A 20744-nucleotide genomic window follows, 5' to 3' on the forward strand; every position below is an offset into this window, starting at 1 on the left:
TTTCTATTCCAATCTCTATCTTTTAGCACTGACACTTGAAACTGAATAAAATGCAATAGATGCAATAGAAAATGCAATAGGTCTTCTCAGTTGTTTGGGTGAAAGATGCTAAAATAAAGTACAAACAGCATGTCATATTTAAAATTGAATGCAATTCTTTTCGTTTAAATACAGAAAGATTATGTATTATACTGATCGGTTGTCAACCTTAGCAGGGATGCAACCTAGATGAAAAGATAGAAGGCAGATGAATTCATCCCTGTTTGCTTCCCTTCTTATGCTTGAAAAGGGTAAAGGGTTTGTGTGCAGTTTTGACTCTGTCACAGATCGGCGAGGCTCGCTCACCACTCAATCACAGCGCACACCCTCACCTGAATACTGAGTGAACACACCTGCACATCATCTGCACGCTCATCAAGCTGGCTTCATAAGCACGCACCTCACATCACTCCAGTGTCCGGTCTTGTTCATACGAAGTGGACTCTCTATGCTACTCCAGCAAACATTGATACGCCTACCGCCTGTGCGTACTTACCGCCTGTGCGTACTTACCGCCTGTGCGTACTTACCGCCTGTGCGTACTTACCGCCTGTGCGTACTTACCGCCTGTGCCTTCTCCAGTGAGTTCTCCTACGCTCCACTCCAACGACTGTCGTCTCCATTACCTGTTGTGGTAAAGTGTGTGCTATCATCTGTCTTCCATCCGTTCCATCCACAAGTTCCTGTAAGATAAAGAAAACCTTGATTACATACCTCATCAATCCGTTGAACTGCCTCTTTGAATTTTATACTCACCTGCCATCTCACCCATCACCTCTTGCTTTTAATAAACATGTACCTGTTCATTCTAATCACCTGTGTGCGTCTCCTTCCGTAACAGACTCCAGCAGGAGTGAAGCTCTCTCATCTCTCTTGTAGACAGCAATTAAAGAGGGTGGGCGAAGATGTCATTTTCATTGTAAAATTTTTTATTCCTCCCAGCATCCCTCACTTACATTCTTTCCTCTCTCAGTCACGCCTTCATCCTTGCTCTCTTCACATTGATCTGCTCATAAGTGTTGTTTTGTCAGGATCACATGTCTGAGGGGACATTGAGTTTGGCCGTGCGGCCCCAGACTCTCGTCTCCTTGACAATAACAGCGCTGTCGTTCAGGGTGTCTTTTCTCTCTCCAGGTGTCTCTCAGCACGACAGCTGCTCTCTGTAGGAGCAGAGCCATGCAAAAATCTCCTGCAGCGCTCTTTCTCTTCCTCTTGCTCTCGGTCTCAAAGAAGGAGTCAGCAGACACATTCACACACTCAATCTGTCTTTCACAAAGTTACAGAACAATTTTAGTATGTGGCTTGGTCATTCAGCCCTATTCACTTCCTTTTTTTTTTTTTTTTTTTTTTTTTAAGGCTTATGCCGCCTACACACTTGGAGAAACTGACAGAGCATTTGACAGACAGCAATGCACAAGATTGGTTTTGAGGTTGTCAAAAGACCCATTTTAATTTGCAATCAAGTAGTAATCCAAAATGGCTTTCCGAAAGTACAACAGGACCTTTCATTAGTCAGTGGATGCTTGTACTTTTGGTTTCATTATGAAGTGTCACTTTCAGAAACCCATTATAATGCACAATTCACTTCAAAGTCAAATGATTTGCATTCTTTTCTGATGTAAACTCTAGTGTAGATGCCTTTATTAGGGATTGAATGTGTTGACATGTACAACACTGATAACTATCATTATAAAAACCTGACAAAATCAAGAAAAACATGCTTATGTGATTCTTTGAAATTGTTTTTTTTTTTTGTTTGTTTTTTTTTTTTTTACTAAACGGATATTCACACAAGACAAGCTGAAATACTAAGAAAAAAAAATGTAAGTGCCGACTGGATTGTGTATGAACCATTTATGATCTTTACAACTAATAGAATACAGGCAGGGAATGGTCACTGTAAAATTTAACTGCTGTCATCATTTTTTCACTCTTATGTTCCAAAGCTGTATGACTCTTATCTTGTGCAGAACTTAAAAGGAGAAAATGTAACGGAAAATGTATGTGATTGGATCAGGTCTGAAAATTAAATTAAGATTAAATTGTGTAGTAAATTTGTGCTTTCATTTGTTGCATTTCACACTCCAGTCCAGTAGGTGGCGGAAGTTCACTTTTTACGTTGATATGCAATTAAAACATGAGAAGAATTGGGTTAACATGTTTGCCACCTACTGGACTGAAGTGTCTAGAAAGTTATACATGAGCGTGAGAAAATGATAAAACCATTTTCATTTTTGGAGGAAATATCCCTTAAAGGTGTTTAAATGACCTTATACACTGTTAGGTTATTAAGTGTATGATGTGCATGTAAAGTAATCACATTTGTTTGGTGCATGTCTCTAGGTGTCTAGCCTGTACTTGTACGACAGTGTGTTGATGTTGGCCAATGCCTTCTACCGGAAGTTAGAAGACAGGAAGTGGCACAGCATGGCCAGTCTAAACTGCATGAGGAAGTCAACCAAACCCTGGAATGGAGGCTGGTCCATGCTAGACACAATCCAAAAGGTCTTAAGTCACTTTGCAATTCATCTCACTTACGCTTAATTCGATCTGGTTCAATTTTCTTCAATTCAGCCTGCTAAAGTTCAGTAGCGTTCAATAAAACTGGTCTGGTTTAAATTATGTATCTCTTCCTGAACAGAGGTTGTATTTGTCATTCTTTTCAGGGGCGAATTTCTGGGCTCACTGGTTTAATGGACTTCCGAAGCAATGGAGCAAACTCTCATGTCCAGTTTGAGATCCTGGGGACTAGTTACAGTGAGACGTTTGGAAAAGATGTAAAGCGGGTGAGTGGAAATGTTGTGGAAGGGTGAAGTTACTTCATGAATAAATAAATGTTTATATTTTCTTAACTTGATCTGCGATGTTATCCATATTTAAATATATAATATTTAAAATGCATTTATTTCATATTAAGTATCGTTCAAATCTATCAGCATATTTACTGACATATCACTCGAGACTTACTGATATAAAAATTTTAATTAAATGCTATTTAGAGTATGTATTTCTTAATATTAAGCCTAAAAAGTGTTTTAATGTCACTATTAATGAGGATTGTATGATCTTTGAATAATTTCGGCCCTTAAATGCAAGATATTTCAAGTGTACCTGAAGTATACTTGCAATAGTTCCACTTCAGCACAATCAGATATACTTAATTATATATTTAGTTGCACTACGTCCGCACAATAAAGTTAAAATAGTACTGTCATAATTAGCGCTCAAAAGGTGTAGACACAGTTATTTTTGCAGCTGACTTTATTGAATATGCATTTGTAGGAGTTTCCCTTTCAGATGCAAAATTTATGGGAGGAGAGTATTAAAATGAATCACGCAACATGATTTACTAATGTTTGCGCTCGTCAAATTATTGGTATTTGAGCCATTATTTAACGGCCAAAAAAGCATGTCTTAAAGCAGGTGATCATTTGCGCTGCTCATGGTAGATTGAGCTGGTCATTATGGAAATGATCTGGCTGCATCTGTGTTCTTTAATGTGAGCATTGTTAGTAAATCACCCACAGAATTTTCCCCTCCCATCGGCGCTTTTATGGAATACACTATTTTCCCGTTTAGTAAATTTGGCCCTTTAAGTATACAGTGTAGTATACTAAAAGTACAATTGCAGGATATTTTTATTCAGTACATAAATATGTAAATGTATCTGTAGTATACTTAGCGTGAAATAAATGTATTTTAAATGCATTTTAGTATATTTATTTTTCACTAGGGATGGCAGGAAATCTGGTCTGTATTGTAATGATCTTGGTTGATGTCTTGTTCAAAAATGGTATGCATGTGCTTTATACTAATTTATGGGACATTTGAGGCTTAAATAAGTGCATGAGATGATTTGCACTATTTGGTATGTTGAATGAATACTGTCACTTAGTATCTCAGTTTAGGTAATTCTTGAAACGTTTTTTTTTTTTAACCAGTTATTGGTCTTTGGATTTGTTTTTTCATAATATATACATCTATTTATTATTTGTGAATGTGTTTTACATTCACATTTTATAGTTATGTCATCAAAAGGGGCTTCGGTAAACCACCAAAATTCTGACCCATGCATTGTGATAAACAAGTAAGAAGACTCTTATTTCGCATAGCGGTCTCACATGTCTGGGAAAGAGCAGAGCCCATTTTTGTAGTCTGGGAGCATCAGCTACTCAAGAAACCAGACAGAAATCATGATGCACAAATAAAAATATTTGAAAGGAGAAGATAAGTGGACTGAATGCAGGATGAACGAGACAGACAGATGGACAGAGAGCATGAGCAACTGAATGATGGATCCTGCTGTGTTTTGGAATTGGAGACACTGATATGGAACATGGCCAATATACTTTTACACAAACACATACAAACAGCTCAGAGTTCATCTAGATCTCACAACAACACACAAACATCAACACATTCAAACATACCCGTCAGAGGTAATAAATTACCGCTTTTGTCTCTCTGTGTTCTCTTTCATCTCTCCAACTGATGCACAAGCACTCATACACATGCTTGTAGGGCAGTGGAAGTGCTTTGTGACATGGCTGTGGTCATTAGCAGGGCTGCCGGGTCTATCACATGCCAAACAGTCTCAATCTTCTAGCCTGAATATTAGTGAGTGTGTGAGTGCCATTCCCTCTGGCAAGAAACACAGAGAGCTAATGACTTCACATTCACACACACAATAGCACCCCTACTGTTCAATACACTAACAGCTAATAAACACACACACACACACACATTCTGCTGTCCGTCAGCATGAATATGCATTTCTCCGCTCTGATCTCTTCTTAAAATGATGTCTTCTACTCAAGGCTCTCTAAAGCCCATATAGAGGTACTCTGCTTGTCACACTTCTGTGCTTTCATCTCTCCTCTACATGACTTTCTTTCTTTCTTTCTTTCAGAATATGCAGTTTAATTGTGAGAGATGTTATATGCTACATTAAATGTATTTATTTATTTATTTTATAAGGGGAGCAATATAATATCCAGTGTTCACATATATATATATATATATATATATATATATATATATATATATATATATATATATATATATATATATATATATATTATTATTATTTTTTTTTTTTAATCAGATAAAGTATTAATAAAATAATAACAAAATTAGTGATTAAAGTAGTGAGGGGAAAAAAACAATGTGTGTTTAATTCATATAATTATTTTTGGGAGTAGCTCACACATTTTTATTGTTAGTCCTTCTTATTTACAGTATTTTTGTATATTGTGAATATATTATTCCATTATTTATATTAACCATGGGTATGGCAGTATAAAATGCAACAGTAACATTGTATATTGTACAAAGAAAATTAGAATGAATATGGACATGCATTGCACGCACGCAAACACGCACACGCACACGCACACGCACACACACACGCACACGCACACACACACACACACATATATTCCCACAAATGAACAATCAATATGAACTGAGCTGTTCAGACGCACCCAGAAGTTGGCCTGACAACCCAACGATTGCAGGGAAATGTGTCTAGTATACTGGATCTTTGGAATGAGGAGGATATTTTTCAGCCAGACGTTGAGAGGAATCTACCTCCGTAATGAAGACGGAGATGTTATTTTCTCTCTCTCTCTCATTCTCACCAATTCCATCTGTGTCATTCCCCATCTCCCTCTCTCACTTTCTTTTAATCTTCTCTTTTCATTAAATTGTCTGTTCTCATGCGGTGTAATCCAGACTGTGAAACCAAGCATCTTTACAAGATGGATCCGCTCCCAGTCCTGCTCAGAGCGGTTCAGCCCAACACCTTCATGTGGGGAGCAGGTGCTGAGAAGAGAAACCTCTGAAAGGTTGATGAACTTGACGTACCTCATAGTTGATTATTGAATTAATAATAGCCATAGTTTAGTGATGGAATATTGGCAGCGGTGTGAGATGGATTAATTCAGTCCTGATGCATGATTCATATTGACAGGACATTTTTAGCACACTAGGTTAATTCAACAACTTAATCATCTTAATAAGCAAGAAGATGAAAGGAGGTAGAGAGGGACTACACGTCAGACTAAGCAGATGTTGTCATTTTGTCCTATACATGCTTGTAAAAATTAGGGCCAAAGTGAAAAGCTACACAGATGATCTCAGCTGATCTTGTAATTGTATTGCAGCGACATCAGGCTAAAAGTGGGTGCTTCGATGAGCACAGGTATTGTGTTTGAGTCTGTCCAAGCCAACGTGGGTGACCTCTGCACAATTGCCTGAGCAGTTCCCATGGCAATGGGTTGACCGCGGGTTGCAGGTGAATCTGGGAGAAAAAAAGAGCCTTAATGAGCCTCTGTCCACCCCTGTAAGCATCTGGTCAAAAGAAGCATACAGCTGACCTCATGGGTCTCAATGAACACGCTTGTCTTGTTGTGAGAAACAAGCAGGGGAAAAAAACTGAAATGCTCTTTATTTTTCCTACACACACACACACACACACACACACACATACACATACAGTGAGGAAAATAAGTATTTGAACACCCTGCTGTTTTGCAAGTTCTCCCACTTAGAAATCATGGAGGGGTCTGAAATTGTCATCGTAGGTGCATGTCCACTGTGAGAGACATAATCTAAAAAAAAATCCAGAAATCACAATGTATGATTTTTAACTATTTATTTGTATGATACAGCTGCAAATAAGTATTTGAACACCTGTCTATCAGCTAGAATTCTGACCCTCAAAGACCTGTTAGTCTGCCTTTAAAATGTCCACCTCCACTCCATTTATTATCCTAAATTAGATGCACCTGTTTGAGGTCGTTAGCTGCATAAAGACACCTGTCCACCCCATACAATCAGTAAGAATCCAACTACTAACATGGCCAAGACCAAAGAGCTGTCCAAAGACACTAGAGACAAAATTGTACACCTCCACAAGGCTGGAAAGGGCTACGGGAAATTGCCAAGCAGCTTGGTGAAAAAGGTCCACTGTTGGAGCAATCATTAGAAAATGGAAGAAGCTAAACATGACTGTCAATCTCCCTCGGACTGGGGCTCCATGCAAGATCTCACCTCATGGGTCTCAATGATCCTAAGAAAGGTGAGAAATCAGCCCAGAACTACACGGGAGGAGCTGGTCAATGACCTGAAAAGAGCTGGGACCACCGCTTCCAAGGTTACTGTTGGTAATACACTAAGACGCCATGGTTTGAAATCATGCATGGCACGGAAGGTTCCCCTGCTTAAACCAGCACATGTCCAGGCCCGACTTAAGTTTGCCAATGACCATTTGGATGATCCAGAGGAGTCATGGGAGAAAGTCATGTGGTCAGATGAGACCAAAATAGAACTTTTGGTCATAATTCCACTAAACGTGTTTGGAGGAAGAAGAATGATGAGTACCATCCCAAGAACACCATCCCTACTGTGAAGCATGGGGTGGTAGCATCATGCTTTGGGGGTGTTTTTCTGCACATGGGACAGGGCGACTGCACTGTATTAAGGAGAGGATGACCGGGGCCATGTATTGCGAGATTTTGGGGAACAACCTCCTTCCCTCAGTTAGAGCATTGAAGATGGGTCGAGGCTGGGTCTTCCAACATGACAATGACCAAGCACACAGCCAGGATAACCAAGGAGTGGCTCTGTAAGAAGCATATCAAGGTTCTGGCGTGGCCTAGCCAGTCTCCAGACCTAAACCCAATAGAGAATCTTTGAGGGAGCTCAAACTCCGTGTTTCTCAGCGACAGGCCAGAAACCTGACTGATCTAGAGAAGATCTGTGTGGAGGAGTGGGCCAAAATCCCTCCTGCAGTGTGTGCAAACCTGGTGAAAACTACAGGAAACGTTTGACCTCTGTAATTGCAAACAAAGGCTACTGTACCAAATATTAACATTGATTTTCTCAGGTGTTCAAATACTTATTTGCAGCTGTATCATACAAATAAATAGTTAAAAATCATACATTGTGATTTCTGGATTTTTTTTAGATTATGTCTCTCACAGTGGACATGCACCCACGATGACAATTTCAGACCCTCCATGATTTCTAAGTGGGAGAACTTGCAAAATAGCAGGGTGTTCAAATACTTATTTTCCTCACTGTATATATATATATATATATACACACACACACACACAGTGGGTACGGAAAGTATTCAGACCCCCTTAAATTTTTCACTCTTTGTTATATTGCAGCCATTTGCTAAAATCATTTGTTCATTTTTTTTCCCTCATTAATGTACACAAAGCACCCCATATTGACAGAAAAACACAGAATTGTTGACATTTTTGCAGATTTATTAAAGAAAAACTGAAATATCACATGGTCCTAAGTATTCCTAAGTATATACATACACGCACAGTATTAATTATATTTCTCTCTGGTCAAACTTTGTCTGCTCAGTTTTCTTCCTACAAGTGTGTTGTTGTTGTTCTTTTTTACATTGTTCAGTCTGTTCATCATTTACTGACTTAAGTACAGCCTCACAATATCATATTCAAAAGCATGAGATATAATTTCCATAGTATACCAGTCATAACATTTGTAAAGCTCTAGACAGAAAGAGACTAATGAATGATCTTGATGAACAATAGATTCAAACTGAGGTTATGCACACACACATAAATATACACATTACACATATACATTCTGCTGTAATGAAATCCATTTCAGGCATAACACTGATTGCTAATTGGTTCTCAAGATGACAAGCAGACTGCTCACTCAAGTTCATACAAAATCTGTGGTATTTTATCACATGCTTCATTACACATTCATTTCATTTGCATCATTTTTCTTTCTACATGATCAGATTTTTTTTGATGGAATTGTAAAATTGCTTTTTATTCAGTCCTCTCCTGATAGTCACTTCCATTCCAAAAAAAAAAAAAAAAAACTTAATATTGTGAATAATGTTTAATGTTTATTATGTTTTTTCTTATGGAATATACCTAAATATTTGTTATATATCTGCTTTGGTGCTATACTAAATAAAAATCTAAACTGTATGATTTTTTTTTTAATATAAAAAGAAAACCTTTTTTTTTTTTTTTTTTTACAAATTTGCAAAAAATCATATACTATAATTAGACTATAATTTGTTTTTCTCTTCAACAGATAATTAGGCCTGCTTTGTAACATAGTTTGTTCATAACCATTAGACTGCCAAAAAATCGCCAATGCAGTGTTTAAAATAGATCTTATAGAGTAAATAATCTAGAATTGTAACAATTTTAAACAATAATATATCCATCATAATCTGTTTAAATTGGCTCGGTGAGTTGCATAAAAAGCAGCACAGTTGTGACAGATATTTTTTCTGTGTATTTTGATAGAGTGATGGTGCAGAGATGAGGTGGATTTATCACTCATGAGAGTTTAATTTGATTTGATGAATGGTAATGAGTTTCACTCACAGACTCAATAAAGAGGCCAAAAGACTCTCTCTCTCTCTCTCTCTCTCTCTCTCTCTCATACCAATCACAGAAACAGCAGCTTACAGAGTCATAAAAAGTCAACAGCCCTCACAATAAAGGAAGAAATTGAAGCTTCATCTCTGCACCTTAAAAGCCTCTCTCTCTCCCCGTTGCGCCGCACGTTGCTCTGCATGTTGCTCTGTTTCTCACGCTGTTTCCTACTGTAAGCTATAGTTTGAGTGTAATCCTCTCTCCCTGGCTCTTTGTTCCTCTGCCTCTTTCCCCCATGTGTTCTCATGTAGAGAGAGTCGTCAGCTTTCCAAGTCACAAACAATAAAAGCTGTAAACTTCTGGCTCACAGACCTTTAGTCTTGACAAAATGTTCATGCATCTTCACAGGCGGGATTCTGGTTGGCTTGTAGCACTAATATCACAAACAAGAGATGAGAGAACGAGAGGCTAGGAAACGGCACAAACCAGCTCAGAGTCTGGCAGTACAAAGCGGCCGACACAGCACTCAGCAATGACAAAAGACAGTCAGAGATGTATTATGTAAATGCTGAAAAAAGGACTACTGAAGCCCTGATTTCAGCTTGACGTCTGTAAACAGGAAGCTTCATTTATGTTGGAGTATCGCTACTGTTTTGCAACCTTTAATGGGCTTCCTGTCAAAGTAGGCACTGTCACAATAGGCATATGTTATGAATATTTGCTGCTCTGGTTAAAGGAATAGTTTTGTTCTTTTGTTTTCTCACTTTCATGTCATTCCAATGTAACCCAGAATTCTTCAAAATTTATTTTTGAAGGGTGAGTAAATGATGACAAATTTCATTTTAGTGTGAACTGTCTCTTTAAGAGACGCGTGATACTGATTCTACACACACTTCCTCACACACACAGATGATGGAGACCTCTTTTGTGCTGTATACGATAGATCTAGCTTTCAAGTGTTCTCTGACAGAACATCTCCAGTGGACAAGCCACAATGCTCTCATCTCTGTCAACACCCACCCACATGATTAACTATTTAACAGCACAGGCAAAAGCTAAAAGAGAAAATTTTGGAGGAAGCGTACAGGAAATAAAGAAAAACCCCTTCCAGCCTCACCTGGGAAACCAGGGCAGAGAGAAGATGGAGGAATTCTTTCAGCTTACTAAAAGAGTGTATGGCAGAACAGTTCTCAACTTTACAGCTCTCTAAAGGCAGCTGAACAACTACATTCTGTTTCAACTTCAGTCCAAAGTAAGACTATAACAGTTGATTAAATCACTCTATTCACAAATCAATCTCAACACAGTATTGCAAAATATATTAGATTAAAAAAAAAAAACAGAAATCTGTGGCAATCCCATGCCGTGGAGCCAAATTGGCAGAGATGAGGCCAGTGAAACCAGCTGTATGATTGCAAGTATGATATTGCTTTTACACAACAGTTCAATAAACAAGAAGTAAATATTAACGTACAGTGACTGTCTGTTTTTGCTCACTTAATGAAAAAAGATCCAAACGAAGTGGAATCGCTGTTGTGCATCCCCTAGCAACACACGGCAGTGGTGTTTTATTCCTGAATGGATCAGAGTTAGAACAAATCACTAATGTGAATCGTTCAAGGACGCACTCATCGAGACATGGCTGCATCCAAAATTGCATATTCTTTGAGTAGGTACATCTTTTGAATAAGTACTTCACAACCATTAAGCATGAATGTTAGTAGAATGAATATAACCACGACATACTATGTTCATCATGTTGTCATTGTCATGTGACCTACCAGCATCAGCTGCAATGCTTTACCGCCATTCACAAATCCTCTACCATGGCCTGGTTGCATAGTAAAGTCATGCAGATGTGCACTTCAGTTTGCATTTTTTTCAGATGCAACCATTTACTTGTTTTATTCCTGTCTGAATGAGTGATTTTTTTAAAAAAGAATTGCTGTAGTGAATGATTCAGTTGACTCACTCATAATTTCCATAATTTCTTTTCTACCTGAATGGTTCAATGTTTTTGAACAAATCACTTGAGTCAATGATTCTTTTATAAAGACAGTTCCTTGTTTCATTTCTGAATGATTCCGTGTTTTGTAATTAATCACTAAAGTGAGTGATTCAACGACTCGCTCATAAAGACATTTATTTGTTTCATTCATAAACGAATTAGCATTTTTTAACAAATCGCTTGAGTGAATGATTCAACACTTGTCACTTGTTGCCACTTGCTGTAAAAAATCCCCAATACTAACCCTAAAAAGGGCTAAATAAAATAAGCATGGCATGTTTCCAAATTCCTGTTATCTTATCTGTCTGTTTCTCTTTCATTTTTTCTTCTCTTTACTTTGTGTTTTGATAATATTGAATCGATCTTGATGGCAAAAACTGAATCCGCTATTATGGGTGAGGTAGGGGTTATTATTGTGACAGGATTGTGTATTGGGCGCTGCAGTGAAGATATACGACTCGTGTCATTGGGGCAGATTCTAAAGCCTCTGTCATTCTGTCACTCACAGAGGACTGTGGGGTTAAACGCTGGCCAGACCAGAGCTGTACATGATTTCGGGGTCAGAGTTGCTTCTTTCCAAGATGTTAGTGCAGTGGCCTGCTGAATCCTTCACAGCGGAGGAATGGATCTGGTGAGATATTGGGATTATGACGAATGGGCTTAGATTTAAAGATAGATGCAGCCCGGCTTTCATTTTGAAGTGCGGCACTGTGTTTTACAGAAACGCTGTCATTGCTTGTGGAGGGAGAATATGAGCATTGTCATTTCTCCACTGGCTCAGCAACTGGCTTATATGCTGCTAATGTGGTGACTCACAGACAGGATAATACTCACAAAGATGAGAGTGGTTTTGTTCCTGGAATAATATAAAGAACCCGAAATTGAATGAAGATTAATGTGCATGTTCTGTATTGTATATTGTATATGTGCGTATTCAGTAATGAAGTGGTTTTCATATCGGAATATTAATTGAGGCGTATTCAAGGCAGCACTTTATGTTTCTCAGAGAATTCATTTTTCTTCTTCCAGAAATCTCTGCAATTATTTCAGCCCAAACCACTTAATTTGAGCTTTGTTTTTTGTTTGTTTTTGTTTGTTTGTAGCCAAGATGTTCACCTTATAAAGTGTAGTCAACTGCACTGACATCGTCATACATATTTTTAAATTAGCTTTCCACTTTTCATGGACGGGACAGAAGAAGACAGGAAACACTGGGAAAGTGTACTCCAAAGTGGGGTTGCCTGAGGCGCAGATGTGCCACATGTCAAAGTGCTATTCACAAGGCTATGGTTCTGACAACATCATTGTATTATTTGCGTAAAAAATAGCAGTTGGTTTTTATTGACATCTGTTTGCATACAGAATGAGACTGAAAACAAGATGATGCATTTACGCCATACAAAAAGTAACAACTTAATCTTACCTGAAACTTCACATCTATTCTTTTAATCATTTGGAGTGATGACATAGAGGTTTCAAATTAAGATTTTTGTTGTTGTTTTAGTGGCATCCATTCAGCTTCAAGGCTTTCAGAAATTAAGAAACTTTTGATAGAGTTGTTCTTTTGTATTGTTTTCTGTTTTATTGTGTTTTCTGCGCTGATATTGACTGTATTCAGCAGCCTGTGAAAGCATATCGACAAAGAGCAGGTGTGTGAGTGTGTGTGCGCACACTTGGGTGTGTGTTTAATTTTAGTTTTAAAAGAGAAGGGGAAAATGTGACAGCTGTTTCCTAGGCGACCACCTCACACACTTGCATAGACATTTTCAACCAGCCGTGAAACAAAGGCACAAATAGCTAAACCTCTGCGATGAATCCTGAAAGGGCTACTGATTTCTGTTCAGTGGTGATGGGTCTGTCATAGACAAAAACATGTTTTGGGACAAAAACTCAGGAAGGTCATCCCTGGCTTTCAGCAACTGTCCTGTTCCTCCTTCTGAATCTTTTTTCCCACTCTCCCTTTTCTTTGCAATCATTTTTGATCAAAGCTCAATCACAATCTCTTCCTCCGTCTCCCAGCTGGCGACGTGGGACTCTGATCGTGGGCTGAATGGCAGTCTGAGGGAGAACCGGGCTGAGCATGGCATGCAAGGAATTACTCTGAAAGTGGTGACCTTACTGGTGAGTATTTCAATAAATCTGATTCAGCACCCTCTAGGTACAATCAGTGTCTTACTGATGTCAGGTTACTCTTACAGTCACTGTAGAATAAAAAGCATGACATGATTTTCATACAGTAAGTAGGGCATGTTCGTGGAATAACGTTCCTGTCAACCAATCATTTCTCTTTTCCCTACAATTAATTCTTGATGAAAGAATGTTGTTTAAGCCCCATTCCTAAGCCTAACTGTGACCTTAATACTAATATCCATTCTGACTGGTAGATAGAAAACTTATTCCAGGAATGCTATTCCAACAAAGATGTATAGATACTGATGGTTGTAGTAATTTTCCTGTGAGTAATGACTGAGCGGTAGGAATTTTATTCCAGAAATAACAAAGAATTTTCCAGGAACTTGTCCTACTTGTTTAAATGATGTGAAATGCAGAGAAACATTGCAGTGTCACCTGTTCTTACAGTACATCTAAAAGCATACTAATTGTGGCCCTAGCCACAATTAGTATGCTGTTGTATGCTGACATGTATTGATTTTCCAGTTATTTCTGATCTTGATCTTGAATGATTCAAATAATATATGAAAATATGTAATATATGAGTCGAGTTGAGAGCTTGCTGCTGCAATATACAGTATCATGGATCAATATGACATTTATTGTTTATAGTTGTCATAAACAGTATATGTTTCCATGTGGTTGAACTGTGTGGTTTTTGTCTTGTTGCTCATCAGACATAAGTATTTTAGTCATGCAGAATCTTGATGGTTTTTGCCAGAGATCTTTTTTGATCTTTATTTATTCTTCAGTCTATCTCTGTTGTGGTCTCTCTAAATACAATTACAGAGCACTAGCTTGAGTCTCAGATATTTCATCTGTCTGTATTCAAGTGCGCAGGGCCTGCTTCACAAACAGTCAATCTTGTTTGGTGGCATTATGCCTTGGTGCAAATTGCCCAGGTGAATTTAAAAAGGTAATTTCTGTCTGATGAGGCATTGCACGCTTCCCTGGCCATGGTGTAACAGGTCAGCTGAAACACTTCATTTAGATTAACCCGAGACCAAAGGGTCCCAGCTTTCACTGGTAAAAGTGTCACGTCAGCCAGTGCTTTGAATGTGACAGAAAACCAATCTGACCACAAGTCACGACCTGAACAGGTGGATTCACCACAGAAATAAGGTTTGCAATCAATATTAAATCTTTTATTTGCCGAAATATGTCCAAACTTATTAGTCAGGCTCTGCTTTCATCTTTGCTTCCCCTTCAAATGAGTAAATGATAAAATTCAATCTAAATCTGTCTGACACTAACGGTAAATAATAGCTATGTCAGCTTTAAACCTGTCCGTTACTGTCAAGATGCTGCGGGAGATGCATGTTGTGGGAGAATTGTGGGGAATTTAAGATTCTAATATCATTGAAAACATCTGCAAATGAATCCTAAAAGTTTGGGGTTAATACTAATGTTTTAAAAAAGAAATTAATATTTTTATTAGTGCTGGGCAATGATTAATCGCATCCAAAATAAAAGTTTTTGTGTACATAATATATGTGTGTGTACTGTTAATATGTATTATGTATATATAAATACACACACATGCATGTATATATTTAAGAAAAATATGTTGTTTATATATTAAATATATTTATATATAATATAAATTATGTGAATATAAATATATACATTTAAATATTTTCAAAATATATACTGTATGTGTGTGTCTTTACATATACATAATACAAATACACACATATATTATTAACTGTATCTTTGATTAAAAATCTTGATGATCCCAAACTATTGAATGGTAGTTATTGTGTAGACAGATCAAGCATATTCATCCATTCATCACTGCTTAATTTAGTTCCAAATCAGGTTAACAAAGTATAATTAAATAATCAAACGAACCTCTAAATTATTCTGTTGTCTTCAGGAGGAGCCATTCGTGATGGTGGCAGAAAACATTTTAGGTCAGCCCAAAAGATATAAGGGATTTTCCATAGATGTTCTAGATGCCCTGGCCAAAATTCTGGGCTTTAAATATGAAATGTATCAAGTGGCTGATGGGAAATATGGATCTCCTCAGGCCAATGGGTCTTGGAACGGAATGATTGGAGAACTAATTGGGAAGGTGAGATTCACATTCATAAAGACTATTCCATGTAGTGTTTTTTTAATGTCAAACTGCATATTGATATTAGTCAATTAATTGTTATCTGCTTTAGGCACATATGGTTGTGAAGGCATTGCACTTATTCAGATTTACTCTCTTATAACTTATACAGCCAGATTTCACTTATTATTTTGTGTTATTGTTATCTCAAACTGCATGTTGACTTATTGCTATTTAGAGGGCAGATGTGGCCATTTCAGCCATCACCATCACTCCTGAGCGTGAGAATGTGGTGGACTTCAGTAAACGTTATCTGGATTATTCTGTGGGAATCCTGATGACTAAAACAGAAGAGAGACTCAACATCTTCTCCTTGCTGGCACCGTTTGACCTGGCAGTGTGGGCCTGCATTGCTGCTGCCATTCCTGTGGTGGGTGTCATGGTCTTTCTGCTCCGACGCGTCCAGTCTGTCCGCTCCCAAAATCCTCCTGGGCCCCACCAGCCTGCTTCTGTCACGACGTCCTTCCAAAGTGCCATCTGGATCGTCTACGGAGCCTTTGTACAGCAAGGTGAGCTGGGTCACGTCACATGAACATGAGGGATGAGGTATTGCTGAATAGTCACCTCACTTGGATGGTGCAATCAGTTGCTGACATTCTCGTCTGCAGGAGCACGGCTAATGTAGAGTTTTAAGACTTTTATTTTAGGAAAATATCTTTTCAGCAGAATATATAATTCTTCAAATATTTTACAGCACTAGAGACAGTCCCTAGAGTCCTACATTTTGACTGTTTGACGAAATGTATTGTTCCATAGGAATTCTGTAACTCACAACTGCATGTGTCTAAAGGTGCCTATGAAGAGAAGAGTGAGTGTGTTTTGTTGAAGTTTTAGATAAATGACTGCACTTTTCCGTTCTGCGTACTCTGGGTATCTTGTCAATACCCGGCTGACTCTAAGTGTCTCTGTGCGCTTTCAGATGTAGCAAGTTAGACCAAGATGTAAGCAATTTACAGCAGCTGCTGAATGACATTCACATTTTTTTTCTACAGCTGTTTGCCAATTTGTAATTATAAGCCTTGGACCCATAAATTGATAATGAAACACACCATGAGTAATTGTGAAAATAGGTTTTGCATTTGGGTCACCTTTTTAAATAAACATTTGCTTGTCATTTACGAAGGACAACCATATTATATAACAAACTGTTAGGAGCCTTAAAGGGATAGTTCATTCAAAATTAAAGGGATAGTTCACCCAAAAAATTATTTTTTTTGTATGAACTTTCCCTTTATGATCAAGCAATATTTTGCTTGTTGTCCATCATCAGTCCTCTCAAGTGGCCAGTGTGACTAGAGATATAGTACTGAGCAATTACTGTGAAATATTATTTAGAAAGGATGCATTCAATAAATCAAAAGTATCGATGTTTCCATCCACCTATTTTTATGTGCATTTTGGAATATCGCATAAAAAAAACCCCCGCTGGATGGAAACACCAAGATTTTCAATTCTAAAAATGCACATAAAAAAAAGAATAAACTTTTTATTCAATAAGAAAAAATGCGCATAAACTACGATGGAAAGACATTTACCGAATAAATTCCTCCATGCGCATCGAAAAAGTCATGTGACTTTGCGCTATGAGACGAGATAACTTGACTAGCAACGTTCACAGCATCTATATGTTGTTATGGTCATTCTGAAATGCCTGAACAAAGTCTGCCTTGATGAACATAAGAGACTTCTTTCAAAAACATTAAAAAAAAATCTGTCCAACCCCAAAGTTTTGATGGTAGTAGCTATTTCATTTCCAGTCATATAAAATTTGGCATATTTTACTTTGCCCTAGAATTGTAAATGCAACTAATCATCATTAATGAAAAGATTTGTAAATATATTGTGAAATCCCCTTATTAAACTTACACATTGGTGTGGTGCATGTTTAGAACAAAAATTATTCAAAGATTCAAATTGTATGTCTGGGCATAAAATTGTTCAATTTGAAACTAGTGCACTCTCAACCCTATAATGAGCATGGTTGCCCACTTAACCTTTGACCTTTCCAATTACAGACTCTGTGGATATCCTTTCAGGCCTAAAGGGACATTTCAGATCTCAGATAATTTGCCTCAGAGTCCCAAAAGAAAACTTATAGCCCCTAACGAGCTCCATTGAGCATGATAGCGGGCAGATCTTTTCCCTTCCCATTTTATTCTTACCGCCTGTGATGACATTTCCAAGGCTGTGCGCGCTGGAGAGGAATATTGTGTTGACATTTCAGCACAGGCTTATAAGGTGTCGAGCTTTTCTGAGAAAAACGGGTGATGGGAGAATGAATCTTATTACATGGCTGCAGTGCTGTGTCACTGCCAAAAAGCGGCAGGAAGAAAAATAATGGAAGGCTGAAATGAGATAAAATCACAGATGGGTTCAGTGATATAGACAAGGGGTCAAGGTTTAGCTGGTTAGCATGAATCAGTTAGACCCTGCTGTCTAAAAACCCTGCATTTTCTCCATTCGTTGTGTTTTTTGTGTATCAATGTATCTTTGAATTGGTGTAAACAATGACAAGCAGTCCGTCGAATGTTTTCTCTTCTTCCTTGTGTTTGCAGGTGGTGAAACCTTCATGAGTTCAATGGCTCTCAGGATTGCAATGGGAAGCTGGTGGCTATTTACCCTCATTGTCTGCTCGTCCTACACAGCCAACCTGGCAGCCTACCTCACCGTATCCCGCATGGACAACGCTGTTCGGTAAGCTAACTAGTCCAGCTCTGTGTCTCAGTGCCAGAACTCCACGCATCTGCAGATGCTTGTCCATATGCAGGCTTGTAAACCCTGACTCATCACGCTGTTGACCACATGGTGTGTCATAGAGCCTTATTAGGGCTGTCACATCTCTAAACGTAGCTCCAGGTTAGGATATCACGTCACTGGATCGCATTCATTAGCATCAGATTAGGGCATGCACGACTGCTCATTTTTACTAGTTGACTAGTCATTCAGAAAAGCAGTCGATTATTCTGTCGGTCAGTGTTTACCTTATGTAAATGGCTCACAATGCACCATGTCATTTCAGCAAAGTTCAACGCTGGGTTAACAGAGTACGCGGGGTGATAAAGTGTCTGCTAGTTGATGTGGGATAGAGAACATGAAAATGTGTGTATCTTCATTATTACATGGCTGCAGTCCTTTGTCACTGCCAGCAAGCAGCAGTAAGGAACATAATGGAGGAAAAAAATGAGATAAAATCACAGAGGAGTTCAGTGATATAGATAAGGAGTCAAGGTTTAGCTGGTTAGCATGAGGCATTTAGCCAAATGCTGTACCGAAAAGCGTGTTTTTCCATGAACAGCCATTCAAAGTCACATATTCTGACTGAAAGTTTGAATACACTATACAACTTTCATTTGCAGAGATAAAACACACACTAAACAAGGATCACACTAGCAGACTTTCAAGTCGTTTCAAACAAACTCATGCAGAAACACATCTTATTGCTAAGAGACAAATGACAAATGAAAACAAAATGTTTTCTATAATTTGCTTAAAATATCAAGTACATTTGATATCACCCGACTGGATGGATTCAGAGTCAGAAGCTAAAAAAAAATCAAAGTCTGTGCCCATCATACACTGCACTATTTTCTGTAAAATGTCAGTTAAAATCTGCAATCTGACTCTGACTTTAGGCAACTAACATAGGGCAAAACCTGGGCAAAAGTCATATAGTGTTCAAGCTTTTGGGGTGGTTATTCATGAGAATATTGGCTTGTATGTGAATATGCTTTTTGAATTTATACCACCTCTGGTGTCCACAGTAGCATTGTGCTTTGCATAAAATGTGCTTTTTGACCACAATGCGCTCTAGTTTCATTGTATTTTTACCATTGCATAATAACAGTTCTGTTGTCACTATATAAAATCAACTATTTAGTCATTTGAGGGGGAAACGAATATTTGATACTGACCCAGTGTGACAGAACTAGTCAGTGCAAACCCTATCCAACTCTGAATTTTCAAGGCATAGAGAAAGTAAGTCTAAAATTGAAAGCAGTAACATTGTGAGTCAGCTAAATGCTTCATATTTTTTCAAATTAAATCTGAAATCACAGCATGCAGTCTGTCTCTTAGAGACCACGTTGGTCCTTCACTTCCCAGCAGGGAGCTCACAGTTCCTGACATTCTCCATAAATTCCACAAAAGGTCGCCTCATATTAAAATCCTTTCTTTTTTTCCTTTGTGTAGACGCCAGAACCTTTTCTTCTCCTTTTATGTGTTCTAGGTGTTTTGTCAATGCAGGCTACTCCCACTTCAGAGAAATCTCATACACTTGTTACAAACACACAGGTCTTTTTTTATATTTATATATACACTGCTTAGCTTACAACTGTCAGACAGCACGCCACAAAAGAGCTAGAGTGATTCTTTTCTTTCTCCCTCACTATAGAAGAATAATTGCGTTGTCACAGCAGAAATAAATGCTCTTTCTGCTTTAAAACCTGCCTCTTATTTGGCTATGAGAGTTGTTTTATATGGTAATGCCCTACCTGATGTGCAAATAGTTTCCTACTGCCTCTGTAAATGTTATCTGCCTGCTCATTGAATTCGGCCCTCTCAGCTCAGCTTAAAACCCAAAACTGGAGAAGCGTATAGCATTCTGTCCCTCTGAATTCTGACTTTATTCTCCTGGCGGACCTGTTAGTTCACCAGTGAAATGCCTCACATCATTTGCCCAAGGGTTCAGCTTTAGAACATTAATGGAGAGTTTGGTGCCGTCACATTTCTTATTCAGCTCTTGTGAGAGTGGAGTGAGTGTGCGTGTGTTGAGGCTCTGGGGGATTATTTCTTCCGTCTCAAAGTGGCAGCATCCACAGCTGCTATGGTTGTGCTAATCACCTTGTTTGTAACTGTTATTAAAATCAGGCAACCCTGCTGGTGCATGATACGGTATCGTTAGCACGCTGGGAGCCCACTGGGAGTATTTCATATCTCTCACCAGCCTTAGATAAAAAAATGGGATTCATGCTTGACAAACATTGTGTTCAGTCCTGAGGTTCCCAAATGCTCGGCTTCACTC

The 20744-nt window shown here is 38.3% G+C and overlaps 1 protein-coding gene across 3 annotated transcripts in view; it reads left to right on the forward strand.

Moving 5' to 3' along the window:
- The window catches only part of grid1a (glutamate receptor, ionotropic, delta 1a), a 266174-nt gene that overhangs the window by 226923 nt on the left and 18507 nt on the right, over positions 1-20744 (forward strand). For all 3 annotated transcript variants that reach the window (XM_058749872.1, XM_058749871.1, XM_058749873.1), the window contains 6 exons: positions 2383-2544; positions 2706-2825; positions 13456-13557; positions 15485-15682; positions 15903-16233; positions 18280-18418. In XM_058749872.1, coding sequence (XP_058605855.1) covers positions 2383-2544; positions 2706-2825; positions 13456-13557; positions 15485-15682; positions 15903-16233; positions 18280-18418 — 1052 coding nt within the window. The remainder of the gene's footprint in view (positions 1-2382; positions 2545-2705; positions 2826-13455; positions 13558-15484; positions 15683-15902; positions 16234-18279; positions 18419-20744) is intronic.

Source organism: Onychostoma macrolepis, chromosome 17 (genome assembly GCF_012432095.1).
Source record: "Onychostoma macrolepis isolate SWU-2019 chromosome 17, ASM1243209v1, whole genome shotgun sequence".
Lineage (NCBI taxonomy): Eukaryota > Metazoa > Chordata > Actinopteri > Cypriniformes > Cyprinidae > Onychostoma > Onychostoma macrolepis.